We start from the raw sequence: 18,910 nt of genomic DNA on the forward strand, positions 1-18,910 counted from the left end.
CCTCGTTTCGGCTCCTTTTCGCGATTCTCCTTGTTGGTATTGGGGTCTTGATCTTCCTCCTTCTTATCCTTCACTTTGACCGATCGGACCGTATCTTTGCGGTCGGCTTCGTGGTCGTCGTCCTTCTTGCGACGCGACCGTCGAGGGCGAGTTTCGCGAGGGGTACCGTCGTGTGTGGTGCGAGACTCGTGTTCGTCCTGGGCCGGTATATTGGAGGGCTCGGGGGACATGATGAGCAGTAATAGACGAGTCGAGAGAGGAGAGGGGAGGGGGGGGGGGGGGGGCCGGGGCGAGGAAAGTTAAAGCTGAGGGTAATGGTGCATTGAGAGGGTGGCCGGGTTGAAAGAGATACGATGAGGCTGGATAGGCGTTACTGCGCGATATGGGGAAGGAACTCGCAGTATATGGAGTCCAGTTGACGCGCGGGAGTGGTCCGGAATCTGCAATAGCAAGGTTGAGATGCAAATCAGATGGTTCCCGTTAATAGAGATGCGCTGGAGATGCAGACAGAGAGAGGGGGAGGGCGGCAAAGAAGGAGGAGCAGGAAGTAGAGTTAGGCACTCCTGGCGGAAAGACGGCGCATAAAAGGAACTCAGTAGAGGTCAATGGGAAAAGAAGACATAAATAGAAAGGAGAACGGGAGAAAGAAAAAAGGGAAAAGAAAGAGGAAGTGGGAAAGGTTGAGGATTGAGAACGAGGGGAGAGAATTGAAGTATACCAGACGACGGGAAGGCAAGAAAGAAGAGAGGAAGGAAGAGGAAGTGGAAGAGGAAAGGGAAAGGGAAAGGGAAAAGGGAAGAGAGTAGAGGGAGGGTGTTTTTCGCTCGCTCTCAGCCCAAGGCCTAAGCAAAGAGGAGAGAAAGAGCAGGAACTACGAAGACGACCACGACAGCAAACAGTCTGGTCAGTAACTGCGGGCTGGATGCCAGGCGCCGCGTTTGACTTGTCGAATTTACCAGGGCTTTGATATCAATTACTGAATTCTTGACTTATGGACCTCACTTGTAATAGACGATAGCTATCTATGGAGAGTGGTTGGGATGAATTGTGTCTTACAGTCTATCGGGGAGGGTTTTATTGTTATGGCAGTTGGTTAGTTGATCATTGGAAGAAATCAATAGTCCCGAGTGCAGGATACAAAGTACGTACCGTAGCTACGGGACTTGCGCCATTTCAGTCCCTCACTCCATTCATCCATCCATCCATTCATTCATTCATTCATCATCCGATATCAGATCAAGTCACATGACACTGGAGACCTAGCCCGATCAGGCAGTCCAACCAAGTGAGTCACTAACCTTCAACAGGACTAGCTCGTCAACTTTTAGCTTTTGAGCCTCATGCTGAGTCAGACTGGCTATTCCTCTTTGGGCGGATTCTTCAATCCTTCCCGTCCACGCATTTCCGACCGGGCTTCATTCCTCATCATCATCATCATCATCATCATCATCATCATCATCATCATCATCAATTCATCCTCATCTCCCAACCTTCACCTGGTGTCTGATTACTATCATGGTTTTTCGTGGCGACCGGTTCATTCTCAACCTCGACTCCGAGGATGAACAAGAAGAACTCCCACCCGCCTCCTCGGAGGGGTCCACCACCCTCGCCATTCCCGGGATGATCGGTGAGATTCGTGAACGCTCCCCCGCCGCAAACCCCGCGCCGCCAACCCTCAAACCCACCACCACCGGCTTTCCCGCTCATCGTCGACGCAATAAGCAATCTGCCTTCAAACAGCGCCGAGCTCAGGACTCATCGTCGGTCACCGCATCGTCCGCAGCCTCTTCGAACTTCCCCACCGAGAAGGACGAGAAGCAGGCCATCGCGGAACAGAACGACCGACAATTGGCCTCGATGTCGCAGGCCCAAATCCAACACGAACGTGAAGAGCTTCTCGAGTCTTTAGATCCATCTCTACTTGAGCGATTCCTCCGTCGAGCCCGTATCGATGACGCTGATTCTACCCCTCCATCCACGCAACCACCGCAACCATCATCCAAGGAGCAACAGCCTGAAAAACCAACCGAAGATCATGCACATGATCCAGCCACTATCACCACACCACCACCACCAGCATTGAAACAGGATGTACAGCCCTCTAATCAGCATCAACAACCATCACCCTCATCATCCTCGCCGTCGCCACCACCACCACCACCAGAAAACAACTCCGCAATCGACGATCTCCCACCCGCTCAACTCCCCTCCGACCTCCATCCTGCCGCGGCCGCTTCTCTCCCCCTCTCCGGATCCGTGCACTTCCCCACCGCCCCCTCCGCGTCGTCCATGCCGAATCTCGATCCCACGTCCCCGAATTTCCTCTCCGATCTCCAAACGCACTACTTCCCCAACATCGCCCACGACCCTTCCAGTCTCAGCTGGCTGCAACCTCCCTCCGCCTCCGACGAAGACCCCGAGTCGAGCTCCCCTTACCACCCCGCCAGCACCGCCCAGGCCATCCATCCAGCTCATCTGCGCTTCTCCTTACTGGGCACCATCCTTCCGCCGTCGACCTCATTGTCACTTCCCACAAGTCTAGGATTGCATCACCACGGCAAAGACCCCCACGCAGCGGGGTACACGATCCCCGAACTGGCGATCTTGAGTCGCTCGACATTCGCCGCACAGCGGTGCATCGCGTGGCAGGTCCTGGGCCGCATCTTGTTTCGACTGGGGAAGGGTCAATTCGGAGAGAGAGGAACTCCGCTGGTTGAGGGATTGTGGGCCACAGTCGAGAAGGAGGGAGTGGTCGCAGGCATGTTGGCGGAAGCGGACGATTCAGGAAATACCGAGCGTGCCCAGAAACGAGGGGCGCAGAAGGAGGAGGGAGAAGAAGAAGAAGACGCGTCCACATCCGCCAAAGATGCAGGGAGACGGCGACACCACGCCAGCGCGACCGCGTGGGCTGTGGAAGGAGTCTGGCTGTGGCAGATGGGCGGCGGAGGGGATCGTGGGATTCTCAAAGAAGGCGCTGTTCGCTCTCAGTGACACCCCGGACTTCTTCTATCTCGGGGAACCAAGGGGATTGGAGGCGAATCAAGCTTGGAACGGTATGAAGTCAACGAGTTTACAACGGATTTTTTTTTGGTGCGTAAATACTTGTATAAATCAACTCGCATGGAGAGTCATGCCCGGTACAGCGATAAGATCTTTCCTCTTTTGTCCACTTCACTACAGTAGTACAACCTCCCTTGGATTAGTAGAATATAAACGAGCACAGAATGTAAACATCTTAGCAGGCCATCAATCATATACCCTGCGGCACTGCCGTAGCAACAGGGAACGAAGCAACTGATTCTCTCCATATCATATATGATGCACACACCTCCTCACTCCGAATCTCCGATCTGTACCCCCCAGATCTTCCACCTGGTCTCCTCGATATAATCCCTGCGCAGCCACAAGCCGTCAGAGGAACCACCCTTGCCTTCCTTGTCCAGGCCGTCATCAGCCCGCGAGTCCAGCCAGCTGAATAACAACCGTAACTGCCAGAGCCGGTCGCGAACCTCGTCCGCATCAGCGGCCCGACCTCTGGCTGCCTGAACGATACCATGCACCGTCCGCTCCAAGACAAGTTGGATATCTACAGCAGAGGGGCGAAGCCAGGGCACGGCCGTCAGCTCCGCCGTCGGGATTCCGGAACGACGGCGCCAGCCGGCCGAGGAAGACTGGGGCAGGATGAGAGCTTTCTCGCGGACGCCCAGATCCTGCAGAGAATCCAAAGCAAAGATCCATTCCCAGAGGTTGTGAGCGGTTGCACTGGGGATTCGTGGCCCGCTCAGAGGGGTGACTTGAGCCGGGGCCAACAGGCCCTTGCCTGATTGTGTGGCGATTCTTGAAGACGGGAGGATATCCTGTGCGTCGCTGAGACCAGAGAGAGTCGACACGAAGGCTGACGACGCGCCTGTGGAGTTGTACATAGGCTTGCGGCGAAGGTAGACCGATTGGTCGCCTTGGCGAAGCTTGTTACGCAGATCAGGTTGAGCGGCAAAGTCCAGGACTAATGGCCAGTAGTCAGCGTGGCGAATCTCCACGCGTGTCAGTCCGCTCAGGTCGGGAAGGAGGCAGGGTGCCGTGACGGTACGACAGATGCCTTGAGCAGTGGTCCAGGTTATAGGGAGGGAGATCGGCCGGCGAGAATCGAGATCGCGAGGCACCAGGCAGCGTGGTTCGGCAGCCAGCACCCACAGATGGCGGAACGCCTGTAGATGGCATTTGTTGTCGAGTACAGTAGTGGGGAAGATGGGGTAGAGAGAGCATAGCAGGGATGCAATGGCCAGGTCCGATGTACCCAGAGTGTAACTGCCACCGCCCAGGAACAACAGCCCTAGTGCCATGTGTGAGGCCATATGGCTGCCGTACGGCGTGTCCGAATCCACGCGTCCATGTAAAGACCGCAGCCGGCGAAAGAGGGCCAGGTCGCCAGTGCCGGCCATGACGGCGGCGGCTGATAGGGCCACGACATCCTGACAGTGTCGCACGGAATTGCGCGTCAGCTTGGCGTCGTAGTTGATCGCGGGCAGACGGCAGATGCGGATGAATTGGTCAAGATAGGCGAGTAGAAGATCGCGGACTGCCGGCTGAGCTGAGCCCGCATAGCGCAGACCGAGTGTGAAACACAACCCCGCAACAATATTGAAGAACGGCATGTCATCGCTCTTTAGTCGGCGCACGCTCCTCAGGCGATACCGTCGTCGATAGACCGGTGGCAGACTTTGCACAAACCACTCATCGGTGGGCCGGATACGATCCCACATGATCAAGTGACGTGCAAGGGTGCGCAGAAGAAAAATATCTGCGCGGACGTAGTCAAATCTCACCGTTGTATCTGGGATGTCGATCTTCTGCGCCAGAATTTCGTCATTGGTCTTCATGAAGATTATTGCTAACGCAATTGTCGCACCAGCTGTGGCTCGATCTAATACGTGCGCAAGGTCCACGTTCTTGGTGCCCACAGCCACAGCTAGCAGTCGCTCCACAATGTGCATGTCGCGCATACCACGAAGGTCTTTTCCTTTGCCGAGGTTGATGAAGCCCAGTGCCAACCCGGCTGCAAGACGGTACCCTTCGTCCCGCAGATCATCGTGAGCTGGGCTACCTTCCTCCTGCTCGACGTTCTCAATTTCGGACAACATGACTTCGCTCATACGTCGGTGCTGTGAGCCGCAATACAGCAGACCAATCCCCATGATCCCGGCCGTTTGGGTCAGTGGCGATAGGTTGAGCTCAGCTGCACCCGTTGGCAGCATCCGTGTAACATGAACGGAAAGAAGGCGGGTAATAAGGGTATCCATTGTTCCCAGGTAAGAGGCCGAAAGACCAAGCAGCAAGCCAATCGATGTCATCGTATGTTTGGGGGTCAAATACTTAAAAGCTACCCACTTAGCCAGCGACTTAAGATGGCCATTGAGGCCCAGCGCCAGAAGGAAGCCGGCATGTCGGTTGGTAAGCTCCTGTGGCTTGTTGAAGAGGATCCAAGAGGTGTCAATGCCCTTGGAATTTCTCGAGATAGCCAGGCCCGTCGACACTCCGTTATGGAAGAAGGCCCAACACACCTTTTCCTCACTGAAGGAGGCTCGGTCTGCGCTAATCGTTACATTCGATGGTTTCATCACACATTGCAGCGAAAAGGAAGGAATGGGAAGTTTCTCGGTCAAGAGGGGCAAGCGACCGCTGAAGGCCAACATAGCGCGCCCGGTTGGGATAGAAAGCGTACGCAGGGTCACTAATTGCACCACTTCTTTCTGCGCCTCCAACAAATCCGAATCAGTCCACTCTGGCTCGGGTACACATTCAGCCACTGGGGCCTTGGACTGGTTTAGCAGCCGTGTCGCTTCAGTGAAACGCTTATCTTCGCGGAAGATCAACCTTGTCACGGACAGCCGATCTGCCTCTGCAGATATCTCGAAAGAATTGGTTGCATCGATGTCCAGAGCCGAAACACCAATGTGATGAACGTCGCGTACTGCTTCATGCGACATTGCAGGCTGCAGCGGCGCGGGCGCAGGCGGTGGTCCCGAATTGTTTCCACCTAGGGAGGTACTGAGGTCTTCACGATCGACGAGCTGGAGCAGCGCTGAGCCCCAGGAGGTCGAGGCGTATATCTGCGATCGTAAGATAGTTTCATATAGGGGAGTGCTGACACCTTCCGGGAAGGTCTCGATTATGTTCTTTGTGAACCCCCAACGATAGAGAAGCTGCACCCGGTCCATTGGCGTCGGGCAGGTGTGTACTTCTGATAAGAAACCATCTAGTGCCAATGTTCGCGGGGTGAGTGCGTAGCATTCTTGCCACAGGCGACCCTTTTTGGGGGACCGATCAGAACCGGTGACAAGGTTCAAGAGTGTGAAGAAAGACCCGGTGGTTCCACTCCATGCCTTTTCGAGATGCAAGAAGATCGAGGGCGGGGCGAACGGTTCGTCGGGAACATCTAGCTTGGATATACGCGTCTCGTCGAATTCCCAACGATCCATACTGGCCATTTCGGTTCCGAGGTAAGTGTCCTCTGCCCAAGTCCAGGACGTCCATCCAAGCCAGCCACCGATCTGGGCTAGGACAGGAGCAAGGAGGCCCAGAGATTTATGCGATTGTTCGCTATCGCAAATGGACAGCTTGTGCTCTTCCCGAAGGAGGTGCAACGCCACTAGAATCGTACATAGTGCTGTACTTCGCAAGCTTTGGCTAAACGACAGCGCTGTAGGTAAAGACCCCTCTGAGCCCATGACGGAAACGCCCTGCGGACTATGCAGAAACTCCCTGGCCAGAGCGATGCAACGAGTGAGGTAGGTGTTCCGACGATAGGTGGACTGGCTTGAAGGGGATGGCGCGCCCTGGCTGAGTTCGCTGTCCTGTGCGTCTTGCTCTACAACCCAGCCCCAGGAGCTGGTGTTCATCCACGATGCCACCACGCCAGTAGAGCCAGATTCCTGGTCGAGCATCGCCTCCCAACTCTCCGAATCAATGTATGTTCCGCTGCTTGACCGCAATAGCCCCTTCTTTCGTCGCGTGGGCCTGACTGAGTTTCTTGTCGGCTTGCTTTCAATAAAAGGAATCGCCAATGAGAACAGGACTAGAACCATAGCTGTCCACTCCAAATCGTCATCGTCGACATCTCGCCCATGGAGCCATTTCATTACCTCCCACCACGTTGACAGAATTCCATCACCTGCCTTCTCAGAATCTGGTAATGCGAACCGGCACATCTTGAAGACACTCTTCACCATTTCATTGCTAGGCTCCATTTTGATTTGAAGTTTATGTCGGCGATTAGCCGAGTCGATGACATCAAACTTCCCTCGCACAGCTGGATGATCGAGCCCAACAATGGCAATCAACGAATCCGTCATTAGGCGTCTGACGCCGCTTTCTCTTCGACGACTTCCAGGAACGTTCAAGTAGATTCCGTATGCTTCGTGCAACATGAGGTTACGCGGCACTTCGACCGCCTGTGGTGTACCCCACGGAGTTTGGAGATGCAAAATGCCTTGGCCATAATCGCCTGTTCTTACGGTCATGAGTCTCGATATACCGCCATCAGTCACCTTGCAAGCATCCCATACGTCTGGGAAATGCTGCACGCCTGAAGCTTGGACAAGTAGCGAGCGCTCATTCGACGCGGCACCCTTCTTAGACTTCTTGGTGAACATGCCTCCATCTTTCTTTGGGATAGCAACACGATCAACTCGAAGGTTGACAATAGTCATAGACTTTGCCTCTTGATCCACAAGGCAGAGGGCCAAGGCTGCCGAGTTGCCGTCCTGTGCATTTCCGAACTCTGACGGAGAGAGCGTAACGATCTTCGGTCGTCGTGAGGATGACTTGAACCTCAGCGGGGTATGGAAGGAGCCTGAGAACTTGGAAGAAAAGCTCTCAACCTTGGTCAGGAGTACTTCTTCTGGAAGACCCGAAGCCGAATCTTTCAGGTCCATGTTTTCAAATCCTTCGAAGAGACTTTCATTGTTTAGTTCTTCCAGAAGTCTATCCACCGGCGCATCAATGAAGCTGCTCGTAGTACTGTAAACCGAACCGTTGCCGGGTGGCAAGGAGCCCCTCGGATTGAACCCGAAACTCCCCCGAGTGCTACCAGCACCAATGGACTGCCGAAAGTTCCCGTGAGGCATGGAGCTCGATTGACTTCCTGTCGCCAAATCTGAGAATGTGATTCTATCCTGGCTGGATGCCAGGTCCGCTCGTGCCAACAGAGAACTCACTCGTCGGGAGGTCTTGAGTGGCACCCCGATATCCCCGAAGTCCTGGCCCAATTTCGAGGCTAGGTCGTCCTCGTCTGGCCTGCCATCCGTGGAGTACTGCGACAGGGACAGGCCGGATGTGTTCCACGCATCACCCCTGGGACCAAAACTTTCTCTCGCACCTGACGGGCGGGCAGCAGGTGTGGTTGACCCAGTAGTCATTCCGAAGTGGGAGCTCCGTCTTTTTGATCGAGTCCCACCTGTGTCTCGTCTCTTGTCCGTTTTCTTCTTGGAAGCTGGCGCGAACTCATCTTCTCGATAGCGTGCTGTCCAGATAGTATAGAGACCTGTATTCATGTTGGAAGTGACCACGAGAATCAGAGGTCCATTGGCCAAATTTCGACTCAGCCCAGATAGCTCATCTCTAGGAGATACATAGACAATCTCGTCGGCAGAGTCGAGGACATACAAGCCCGAAGGTCGGGTGTTAACACTTGTATGTAACCATCGGGACGATTGTTTGGTAACTACCAGGCCCATCTCCGAATGGGGGTCCATGAGCGAGAAGACGCGGGGCAGCTCCGCTTGTTTGGTACTGCGTGGACGTAGACCTTGGTTCTGGGCAGGTGAGATTGTCAAGGATGGGCGACTTTTTCTGCCTGAGGGGATATCAAGCGTCAGTGACGCTCGGAAATCGGGCAGGTTTGATACGAAGGAATTCGGAGGCGCCATTGGAAGAGGACTCGTAGCTTCTTCCTCAAGCACTTTTCGCTGAAACAGCAAGCCTCGAGGAGTGGCAAAGACCGAGTCGACTTCGAACGGAAGAGGGACGACATGGCTGTTGCCAGTTAAGAAGAAGATATGAGCCTGGGACTTGAGTACCACCACTAATGCGCGCGAAATATTGCCCGATTGGAGTCCATTCGGCCTTGCAGCTTTGCCATCTCGCTGATCAATCTTCCGCTTGGTGTTGGATTGTTTCGGCTGTTGGTGGCCTGTGTCAACATGAGATTCGCTGGAGTCTCGAGAGCGGGCAAGGACATGGTTCATGGGCGCATGACCGGCGGCCTTTGTTGCGTTCGAGAGACTTGCTTCGGAGCGTTTGATCTTTCCCACGGAGAAATTAGCCAGCAAGGCATGTCGAATATCTTCCTTCTCAAGATCTAGGCGGAATATTCTCTTCACCACCCCGGCTCGCGACCAAACTGCGCAACTCTTGGTCCATACGATCTCATCTTCAACCGGACCGTTGGAATCTTCATCAACACCAGTGGTCCACTTGTAGAGGTCTTCGGATGGATCGGGGGGAAGAAGACCTTCGGCGACAAGGAAGGCGACAGCCGCAGGTTCGTGGAGACCGAGAGACCGCACGGCAGCCATTATCGGCGGCGCAAATGGTTGTCGTTGGGTGTAGCGGATGAAGGTCTGGCAAATGGAGCCAGTAACAGGGTCATGTCCATTGTCGTCCCGGCATGTGTCAGTAAGAGAAGAGAGAGATTCCCACACCCGAATCGAGAAAGTGTTTGGAGGGGTGGGGAGGTTGTTGGTGTATTGAGTATAAGATAGACCGACCCCGACTACACAAGAGGGACGCGCTGGGGACGCGGCGGCGGGACTGAAAGTTGATCTCCTCCTCCGCCTTTTCCTCCCCCCGACAAAAACAACCCGCTCATCTCCAACCATCTCCAAGACAATCCGCAATTCTGCATTCCTCTCTATTTCGTTCTATCTCTCACTACTCTGCGCCCCTCACCCTTACCACTATTGGAAACTTCTGCTTGGGAATGGTGGTTGTCAGTCTTCTGGACTAGAAATCCAGCAGATTCGTGCCAAAGCAGCTCTTCCAACAAAAGCTAAGCTTCAAAGCTCTGCCCAGTTTCGCATTCCATCACCAACCCGCAAACACCTTTAGACCATGCCATCGTTCCCATCGAAGCCTCTGGTCAGACCCAGAGATGACGGCGGCTTACAATTAAGGTAAGTTTTGATTTGAGCCGAGACCAGGAAAAAGACTGCCTGAATTGACCGTGGCTGCTCCTCCCTCTAGCTATCAACTCCCCCATCGTGTTCATACGGCAGCCGGTTACCCCCTTGTTGCTCCCAATGGCTCATCGATTGTCGTTTACGGCTACGAGACGGGTCTAAAGGTGGTTTGGCGAGGAGGGAAACCTTTCGCCACGGAGAAAACTCCTGTTGCCCAGGCAGATAAGCCCCAGAAGCCCGCTCCACCCCCGAGTGACGACGCTGTTATGATCATTGACTCCGACGACGAGAGTGTCGCAGAGATTCAATCGTCTATCTCCAAAGAAGAACCTAAAGCTCAGTTCGAGGAAGAAGAGCCCGAAGTGGATCCTGCTTATCCATATGAAAGTATCCTGCGCCAGGTCGACATCCCCTTGGGGAGCAGGGTTCTTCATCTGGCAGTACCTCGCATTCTACCTGAAGCAGCTCGCTCGTCACTTGACCCATTCCCTCCAACCTTAAAAGAGCTCGTTGTCGTTGCTGCCGTCTGTGCAGACTACTCTACGCGCGTGGTGACCATACCCTTGGCTCCCCCTCACCCTCACCAGACCAAGATTGGGGTCCAAACCATTTCCATCAGCGGCGGAGTATCCCATCAAGAACTTCCCCGCGGGGTCAGCGTCACGTTCACGTATCAGGAGACCGAGAACAAGGAGCAGAACCTGTCCCGCGGCCAACAGCATGCTTCCGGACGGTGGGACCTTCTCGTCGCCACCCATTCCGCAGAGTCGGCGGGGCTGCTTCTAATCCACCGGATCCCGATTGCAGACGGACATCGGCTCTGCGACGATGCGATCGAAACTAAACGTCGATACCTCCCGGCTCCGGCCACGAACATTTCATTCAACCCGTCTGGCTATCCCACGCCGCGCCACTCTACATTGCTTGTCGCTTTCCATAGCGGCTGTGTCAAAGTGTACTCATGTTTTGCTACCAAGCGATCCAAGGCCTCGCGCAGGTCTTCCGGCGTGCAAAGTGATTTTGAGACCTCCCAGACGGAAGGAAAGTGGCACATCAGCCTTTACCCTGGATTCGAACAAAGCGTCTCGGGCCTCACGCGGCGCAAGACTGTAATCAGCGCGGAATGGGTACTTGGAGGACGAGCGATTATGGTCTTGATGTCGGACGGGGAATGGGGGGTTTGGGACATTGAAGGGACCGGTCCGGGAAATATCAAGGGTCCGCTTGAGCGCCAATCCAGTGTGCAGGGCGTGACCGGCGGCTCTTTGACAACCTTTTCTGTTAGCGGACGGCTTTTGAGCCCACTCCCGAGCGGTCATCACTCCGAGACTACTGTTCCTTCTTTCGAACATCGACCCAGGTTCGCTCCCCTCACACCGTCGACCAAACGTGTACGAGAGGATACGTTGTTGAAAGGCGGCTCGGCCAGCACCGCCAACTCGTCGTTGAGCGGAGGCATCTCCGTGTTTCAAACGAATACTTGGAGAGACCCCATGCCAGATGAGGCAATCCTACTGCGACACGGTAACCAGACCGCCGTTATCTCTAGTTTGTTGTCTTTGTGGCGCAATGCCACCAAGGCCACCGGCACGTTTGATCCCTCCAACCGCTGCCGGGTGTCCACCCTCCAGGACGTCACGTTCATGGGTGAGCGCCTCAAAGGAGTGGGTCATCTCCCCGTAGCCTCCAGCCGTACGCGCGGCTCCGAACAACCGCCATTCGACTTGATTCTCACTGCCGAACATCGAATCTTGATCCTTGCACCCAAAGTGATCGAGCCCGAGAACGTTCCAGCCGGCACCATGACCGTCGCTGGGGTCACATCAACTGAGAGCGACCAGCAGCGTCTGCACAAGGGCGAACTGGACGTGGACGGGATGGACCGACTCCTGAGTGGGATGGCGAGCGCCAAACGGTCGATCGGCATCATGGGAAGCCCAATCAAGCGCCTCCGCAACTTTACCTGAACTGCACCAAGCAACCTCGAAGAAAGGCTCTGCGATGTCCTGTTTAATGCGACTGTGATTTGATATCTCCTACCGAGCATTTGGAGTGTGACTGTCCGCGACGCCCCCAGAACCGCTTCCTACACCAAACAGCACCTCTCATCCCGTCAAGACGGTCAAACAGATAGGATGACCAAGATACCCAATACTTACACGTTTACATCTTTCGGGACATTTTACCGTATCCTTCATTCCCATTCCCTTGCCCCCTACCCCATTTACCGCACACATCGTAGCCCAACCAAAACTTCCGCACTGCAAGGTGGAGCGCAAGGCGAGATCATTACCTTGAAATCCCTCATCTCCCTCGGAGAAAAAGGATAAGCTCTGTATCGGACGCGGTACATCGACACCCCATCCTTCATTTCCATCCACTTATCAAAAGTGGATTCGCGGAAAAAACCCCCCCATCCCTACCCACCAGGTCAGGCTTCTCGAATGGCTGGAGTCTTTCTCTCCAACGCATACAAGAAACGCGAACCGCTCCCCCTCGTGACCCCCTTATCCAGAAAGAGCGGCCGTCTCCGCTCCCTTTCCCTCATTTCTCCCCGTGGTTGCTATCGATCTTCGTCTTCCTTTCTATAAGGTTATCTGTGCTGGACTTTTCCTCGTTGAGGAAGTGTTAAGGACAGGTAGGCCGGTGGATGGGATTGGATCAGGGTGAGGGGTCGGCAGGAGTCCATCCTGCTTTTCCCCGCCACCTGTGAAAGACATTTTTCTACATCGATAGGCAATTGTGGAGGAGAAAAGGGTCGTGGCTGGATTTGGATGGGTTGGGGTGGGAAGTTTGGTGGTAGGTGGGCGGATGGGAACATTCATCAACTTACTGTAGAGATTACCTGCCTATCTGTTTTGGAGTCGGTGGTCACACATTGTAGGTAGATAGATACTGAGCGATACCGCTTCAATACATAGGTAAATCAAGGATTACATTGGATATATTGTACATGGTTTTTTCTCTTTATGTTTGCATACCTCACACGCAACACCCGTCTTTCCAGTATTTTGAATAGTTGCAGTATTCATCGGCAGTCACATATCAGCACATGCATTTGCCATCTAGTAGGACCCCCTCATCGATGAGTATAAGAAACTGTGATCAAGTCATCAATGGTCTAATAGATAGTATATATTTTTTTCTCTCCTAACCACTTCTATATATACAATACATATAGACCCTTTAGATAGATAGTATAGTATGCTTGGGCACCTCAGTGAATTCCAACGATGCAAGCAGAACGAGAAATGAATACATCAGATCGGCGAAGATGATCCCACCACGTAGAGCGGGGGTAAATAGCCACAAGGAACTATATGTACAAGCAAAGGGCAGGCACAAAGTAAACAACCTAGCCTTAACCATTGTAGCCCAAAGACTCCAATTCCTTGCGCACCGCGTCTTCGGTCTGGATCTTCTTCATCTGCGTATCCTCCAGCTTCTCCCCACCGGCAAGGCGCATTTTCAGCTCGTCGATCGCTCGGATCTTCTTCAGAAGCCCACGAATCTTCTTATCCTGCGCAGTGGGTGCTCCGCTGGCATCCAAAGCAGCCTCCGCCGCCGCAACGCTGTCAGTGGCTTTGGCTTGAGCATTGGCTTTGGCGGGAGTCCCATTGGTTTGCTGGTTGTTCTTGCGCTCGTTGTTCTGGCCCTTGGACCGGTTGCGCTCATGAGCCTTGTCGCCGCGGCGGTCGGGGCTGCGGGTGGACTGGCCGGCAGCCGGCTCACCCTCACCCTGCTCATCCTTCTGCTTCTTGGCTTCACGCTTCTTCTTGTTGCGGGCGGCCGACTTGGACAGCTTCTCCGGCTGCTCAACGCCCGGAGGCAGAGCCACGCCTCCTCCAGGAGCGGCTCCCGGAGGTAGAAATTCCTCGGCTGGTTCAGCACCAGGCACATCACGTCTGCGAGAGCGACCGAATCCGTTCACGACACCACCGGTAGGCGCGCCTTCCCGGATATACGCAGCACCGCCCTGGTCTTCACGCTTGAAAGCGAGAGGAGTGAGCTGGCCGCGAGCGCCGGGAGGCCGGTACGCACCCGCGGGCTTGACAGGAGCCTTCTTGGTGCTCAGGTAGGCCACGGCGGAGGGATGAGGGGTAGGGAGAGGGTTGAAAGGGTCACCCAATGGGTGCTGCTCCAGGGACTGGGGACGCCAGAACACATCATAAAGCTCAGTCATTTCCTCGTTGTACATCAGAGCGCCGCTCACGTGCCAGATACGAAGTCCGTTGTCCACGCGCAGGCGGGGACTGGTCGTGGCGGTTAGAATGAACTGACCGTCGGGAGACCAATTGCAGACACTCGAGTTAGAAGCCTCCACCGTCGCGATCTTGTGGTAGTTCTTGTCCATGTCGTAGATATCCATCTGACCCGCAAGGTTACCGAAACCGGCCACAAGGACGAACCGACCGTGTGGAGAGAATTGGATGGTGTTACGAGGGCCGAGCGGGAAGCTGTGCTTGGGGACACCGCGGAAGTTGAAAATGGTGGTTTTGGCCGGCATGTAACCATAGACCACACCAAACTCCTTCGAGTTGGGAGACCAGGTCACATCGTGAATCGGGCCTTCCTTGTCTATTGCAGCAACGTTAGTACATCATTGTCTGGATTTATACCACATGCGCCGATTACATACCCAGATCCACACGGGAGTCGAAGCCACCACCTGCACTGAGCAAGTAGAGGGTGGTCTCGCCGTAGTAGCTCTTGCCCGAGCGATCGACATCCGTCTGGGCCAACACAATCAAGGTTGTGCCCTGCTCGTTCCACTTCAGCTGGACCTTGTCACCCTTGAAGAAAGTCTTCTGCGAGACAGGAGCGCCAAACTGAGGCACCAAAAACACCTTGACGGCGGCAGGTTGTCCCTAGAAACCCAACGTTAGTATACAATCGACGCGGCTGGAAACTGAGTGCCGCATGCATACCTTGCGCTCCGGAATGAAGACAGCAATGGAAGTGTTCTTGCCGGGAGAGATGGCGAAATCAGCGACCCCCTCAACTCGCAGCTTGTTCCAGACCTGGGAGAGGTTCTCGCTCTGGTAGAACTGGACTTCATTGGTGACGACGCGCGCGCAATGACGCTCATCGGAGGTGTACTGAAGGTTCCAGCCCGTCTGCGACTTCTGGACGAAGCTGCCCACGACTAAATTCTCATCTCCGCTGGACACGACCTGCCAGACCTTCAGATTCTTCACAGCATCGCCATTGGCATCCTTGGTGGGACGTTGCCAGGTGATCAGATAGGTTCCAAGCGGTGAGAAACCCAGCTCGAAGACGTTCTCCGCGGCAATGGTGGAGACAACGTGTCCGACAGACGGATCAATGATTGTCACCCTGAGATATAGTCAATCACGCTGTTGTTTGGTTGTTATGCAGGAAGAGCTAACATACTTGTCGGGAGAGGCCCAGGCGAAATAGCGACCGCAAGGAGAGTAAGCGCTACAACGGAGGTTTCCCTCAGGTCTGCAACCACAAATCACAATCAGTCAGTTTTCCTAATAGAGGACAGTGCCCATGGTTCTGGGATAATGGGACATACTTCTCAAATCCAGACAAAGGTCCATAGACTGGGGCCGCATCCAAGATGCCAACGCCCTTGACCGTACGGTCTGTAACTGATTAGTGTTCTGTTCGATATGTTGGATCTGCACCTCGATAGCCTGCAGAGACGTCGTCGTGAAGAGCATGAGGAGTGGGGTTCGAGCGGGAAGGACCTACAAGCCAACTGTGTAGGGGCTGCCATTTTCAACGATGTGTTATATCGGATGATACACAGAATCGCAAATTCACAAAGCTAGCGGAAGACGCGCGCCGAAAGTCGCACTGACAGTTCAAGAAATCTGACAAAATCCTCTAAAATCCAAGGTGTGGACGAAACAATGGCCGCAATTCAACGGTGTAATGGACGGGCCGATGGTGGCAGAAGATGGGGATGAGAAGATGTCGATCGAATTGCGAAAAATCGAATCCGAGGATGGGGTGCTACTGGTGGAGGTAGCTGGAGAAGCAGGTGGAAGAGTGAACAAAGCCGAGACGAGGACGTTTGAGGACGTTTGAATTGAGGCAGTGAAGAACAACAGGCACGCGCGCACGCACGCACACACACACACACACACACACAAAGACTGTGTAGACTGGGCGGGTGAAGCTTGGCAGGTAGAAGGGAGGTAGATCTTGTGCTGTGAAAAGTCCCAGAGTGTTCCTTGTGCTTGACAAGTCAATGCCAGCTGGTGAAGATGGACAGGGAAGACTGAATTGGAACTGCTTGAGAACGAAGACGAAGAAAAGAGAAGAGGAGGTAGAGAGTAGAGGTGGGGGGAGGAGGAGGAGAGAAGAGGACGAGGTGGGGGGGGGAGAAGGGGAGGGGAGGCGGCGGAGAGGAAGAGAAAGTTGGTGATGGAAGAAAGAGGCGAAGGAGAGAAGAAACAAGAGAAAGAAACTGGGACTAAACTTGAGTAAGTTGTGGCAGAGCCTGAGCCTGAGCCTGAGCCTGAGGAACCCACCGGGTGGTGGCACCCGCAGCCACTGCACTGGGCCACTACTACTAGGTAAGGTATAGAATGGCGGGAGCCGCCGAGGAGACACTGGCTTTACTGAGTGCCTCCAGGCTGGATTCTGGAAGTGTACATACTTAACTATCTTCTTCATTGGGCGCCGCCCGCCCACTTTTTGCCCACCTTCTCTGCCCCAAAATGTTCCAGACCCGGTTTGATGATCTCGATCAATTGGGTTTCTTCTGATTGCTGACTGCGTAGAGAAGAGATCTAGTGATTTGTTTTCTCACTAATTTTTTTCTTTTTTCTTTTTTCTTTTTTTTTTTTCTTCATCAAAGTACACTTAAAAAGGTAATTCATTCAACCTTCGTGGCAGTCAGATTTAGAAATGGTCGCCAGCCTTATTCTACAAATCCTGTTTCGTTTTCTTCTGCCTGAGGTGGACTGGTCGCCCAACATCGCCAAACAAAGCCTATACAAATACATTCTCCTCCCTGATAATCCCCCAATCGCTGGTAACAAGACTTCCCTACAGAAAACAAATACACCCACAAAAACTAACACCCTATCCCTGAACGCCAAACAGCCCTAGACTAAATCTGCATCCGTCGCATGTGTTTGGCAAAAACACCAACTAGATCTCCGGATGTGGGTTGCCACCTTCCGCTGGAGTGGCCAGGCGAGGGGTTCTCACTGTGGTGTCTACCACATTCGGGTCATAGGTCATTCCATCCACCATCCGAGCATCCTGGGTAGGCTCGGGAGTGACGGATCCAGTTGGGGACGCTGTGGATAGCAGCATTGCCGTGTCGCCGCCCGAGTGCTGCGAGGCCACGGGATTGACGCGCACCAGCCCTGGACTGCCGAAGGATCCTGGTCGGCCTCCTGACGAGGTCCGATTCAGCATGGGGTTCGAGATGGGCCCACTGATAGTACTGGCGCCCTCTCCGAAAGCGACCAGACTGGCATCGCCCTCATCGCTGAAGTTGCCCACACTCGATGTGCCGTCTTCCGGGTACTCACTCATCTTGTCCGCGTCGAAGGCATCACTGCCGCTGGCCCACGTCGTACGGGCGCCCACACTGCCCGTGGCACTGGCGCTGCCCACCGTGCTGCGCTCTTTGATTCCTGATCCGCTTTCAAAGTAACTGGGATGGTGAGGCGTGGGCACAGGGCCGCTGGGTTGCGACGTACCACCCGCGCGGGCCGTGGCAACTCGTTCTAAACCGGCCAGGCGCGAAATACGATCGGCCCGTTCCGCTTCAAGAGTACTGGTAGAGGTGGTAGATGCGGACGGAGAGTGATGCGCATGACGACCGTAGGGGTGCGGCTGGCCTTGATGACCGTCCTTGATGGCGGTGGTCGACAAGGCCGAAAGCGAAGTGGTGCCGGAGTTCGGAGTTCCTCTGCACAAGAATGTCGCGATTTCATGTCAGTCTACAGATTGAGGTGGAAGAGACAGAGAGCACGAAACAGTCAGGTGGTGGGTGGTCTTACGGTCCCATCTCAGAGGGAGTCACAGGATCCGACGGCGGCGGGGGCAGGTTGATCAAAGTTGGGGTTGTCATTCTGTTCATCTTGGGTTGACTGTAAGCTGGGTAGCAGTCAATCCAGTAGGATGGGAGCGGGGAAGTGGAAGCTGGAGGTCAGAAGAAGAACCCTGAAAGTAGATAAGAGGATATGTGTGGCCCTGAAGAAGAGGGAGGAGAGTAAGGAAAAGGAGAAGGAAGACGACGACAAAGGCGAAGATTGAGGAGGATGGCGCATTCCAGGCCGGTTATTTAAGGTGTAATCTGCCTCTCCCTCGGTCTCCTGGAAGGGAGGTTTCACAATTGTGGGAGCTTTCAGATGCCAGGGAGATTGATAGATTGATAAGAATAGAACAATAGTATAGTCAGACGTAGGGTACGGATGGGAAGGTGTAGTTTCTAGGCAAGTAGTGGTGGTGAACAGAGGAGGGCGCAAGAGTGAGGCTGATGAGTGGGCCACCGGAGAGGAAGGGATGCAACGATGAAGCGGATGAAGTCGCCTCCTTTTATGGTTAATTCTCTGGGTAAGTGAGCACAAGTCTCCGTTCTTCCAAGTTGCTTGATCCACTGCTAGTCCGGGATGTTTGGGGGGGGGATGGGGAGAAGTTTATGGTCCACAAGATTTCCCGTGCTGGAGAGGAAGTACTGGCTGTACTGGCTCTCTTTGGCCGGTTTACCAAATGGCCGCTGATTTGCCTCAGGCTCA

General features: G+C 54.3%; 5 protein-coding genes across 5 annotated transcripts; 2 read left to right on the forward strand and 3 right to left on the reverse strand.

The window, feature by feature from the left end:
• Window positions 1-1,515: 1,515 nt before the first annotated feature.
• On the forward strand, window positions 1,516-2,994 carry ASPACDRAFT_27235 (RPAP1 family protein; the record flags this gene model as incomplete). Its single annotated transcript, XM_020199480.1, has 2 exons — window positions 1,516-2,754; window positions 2,824-2,994. The coding sequence occupies 2 exons, from the start codon at window positions 1,516-1,518 to the stop codon at window positions 2,992-2,994; spliced, it is 1,410 nt and encodes a 469-aa protein (XP_020056992.1).
• Window positions 2,995-3,335: 341 nt separating this feature from the next.
• On the reverse strand, window positions 3,336-9,575 carry ASPACDRAFT_51590 (anaphase promoting complex subunit 1; the record flags this gene model as incomplete). Its single annotated transcript, XM_020202505.1, has 1 exon — window positions 3,336-9,575. The coding sequence occupies one exon, from the start codon at window positions 9,573-9,575 to the stop codon at window positions 3,336-3,338; it is 6,240 nt and encodes a 2,079-aa protein (XP_020056993.1).
• Window positions 9,576-9,944: 369 nt separating this feature from the next.
• ASPACDRAFT_77547 (uncharacterized protein) lies at window positions 9,945-12,380 on the forward strand. The gene is made up of 2 exons (XM_020204981.1): window positions 9,945-10,172; window positions 10,243-12,380. The coding sequence occupies exons 1-2, from the start codon at window positions 10,111-10,113 to the stop codon at window positions 12,143-12,145; spliced, it is 1,965 nt and encodes a 654-aa protein (XP_020056994.1). The 5' UTR covers window positions 9,945-10,110; the 3' UTR covers window positions 12,146-12,380.
• A 916-nt stretch (window positions 12,381-13,296) lies between these two features.
• Window positions 13,297-16,322, reverse strand: ASPACDRAFT_116959 (translation initiation factor 2A). Its single transcript, XM_020196021.1, has 6 exons — window positions 15,900-16,322; window positions 15,721-15,790; window positions 15,573-15,644; window positions 15,107-15,515; window positions 14,818-15,046; window positions 13,297-14,756 (listed from the first exon to the last, which is right to left on the reverse strand). The coding sequence occupies exons 1-6, from the start codon at window positions 15,922-15,924 to the stop codon at window positions 13,540-13,542; spliced, it is 2,022 nt and encodes a 673-aa protein (XP_020056995.1). The 5' UTR covers window positions 15,925-16,322; the 3' UTR covers window positions 13,297-13,539.
• A 987-nt stretch (window positions 16,323-17,309) lies between these two features.
• On the reverse strand, window positions 17,310-18,243 carry ASPACDRAFT_26890 (uncharacterized protein; the record flags this gene model as incomplete). The annotated part of the gene is made up of 2 exons (XM_020199454.1): window positions 17,310-18,081; window positions 18,173-18,243. The coding sequence occupies 2 exons, from the start codon at window positions 18,241-18,243 to the stop codon at window positions 17,310-17,312; spliced, it is 843 nt and encodes a 280-aa protein (XP_020056996.1).
• Window positions 18,244-18,910: the final 667 nt, after the last annotated feature.

This window comes from Aspergillus aculeatus, assembly GCF_001890905.1.
Source record: "Aspergillus aculeatus ATCC 16872 unplaced genomic scaffold ASPACscaffold_6, whole genome shotgun sequence".
In the NCBI taxonomy this organism is placed as follows: domain Eukaryota; kingdom Fungi; phylum Ascomycota; class Eurotiomycetes; order Eurotiales; family Aspergillaceae; genus Aspergillus; species Aspergillus aculeatus.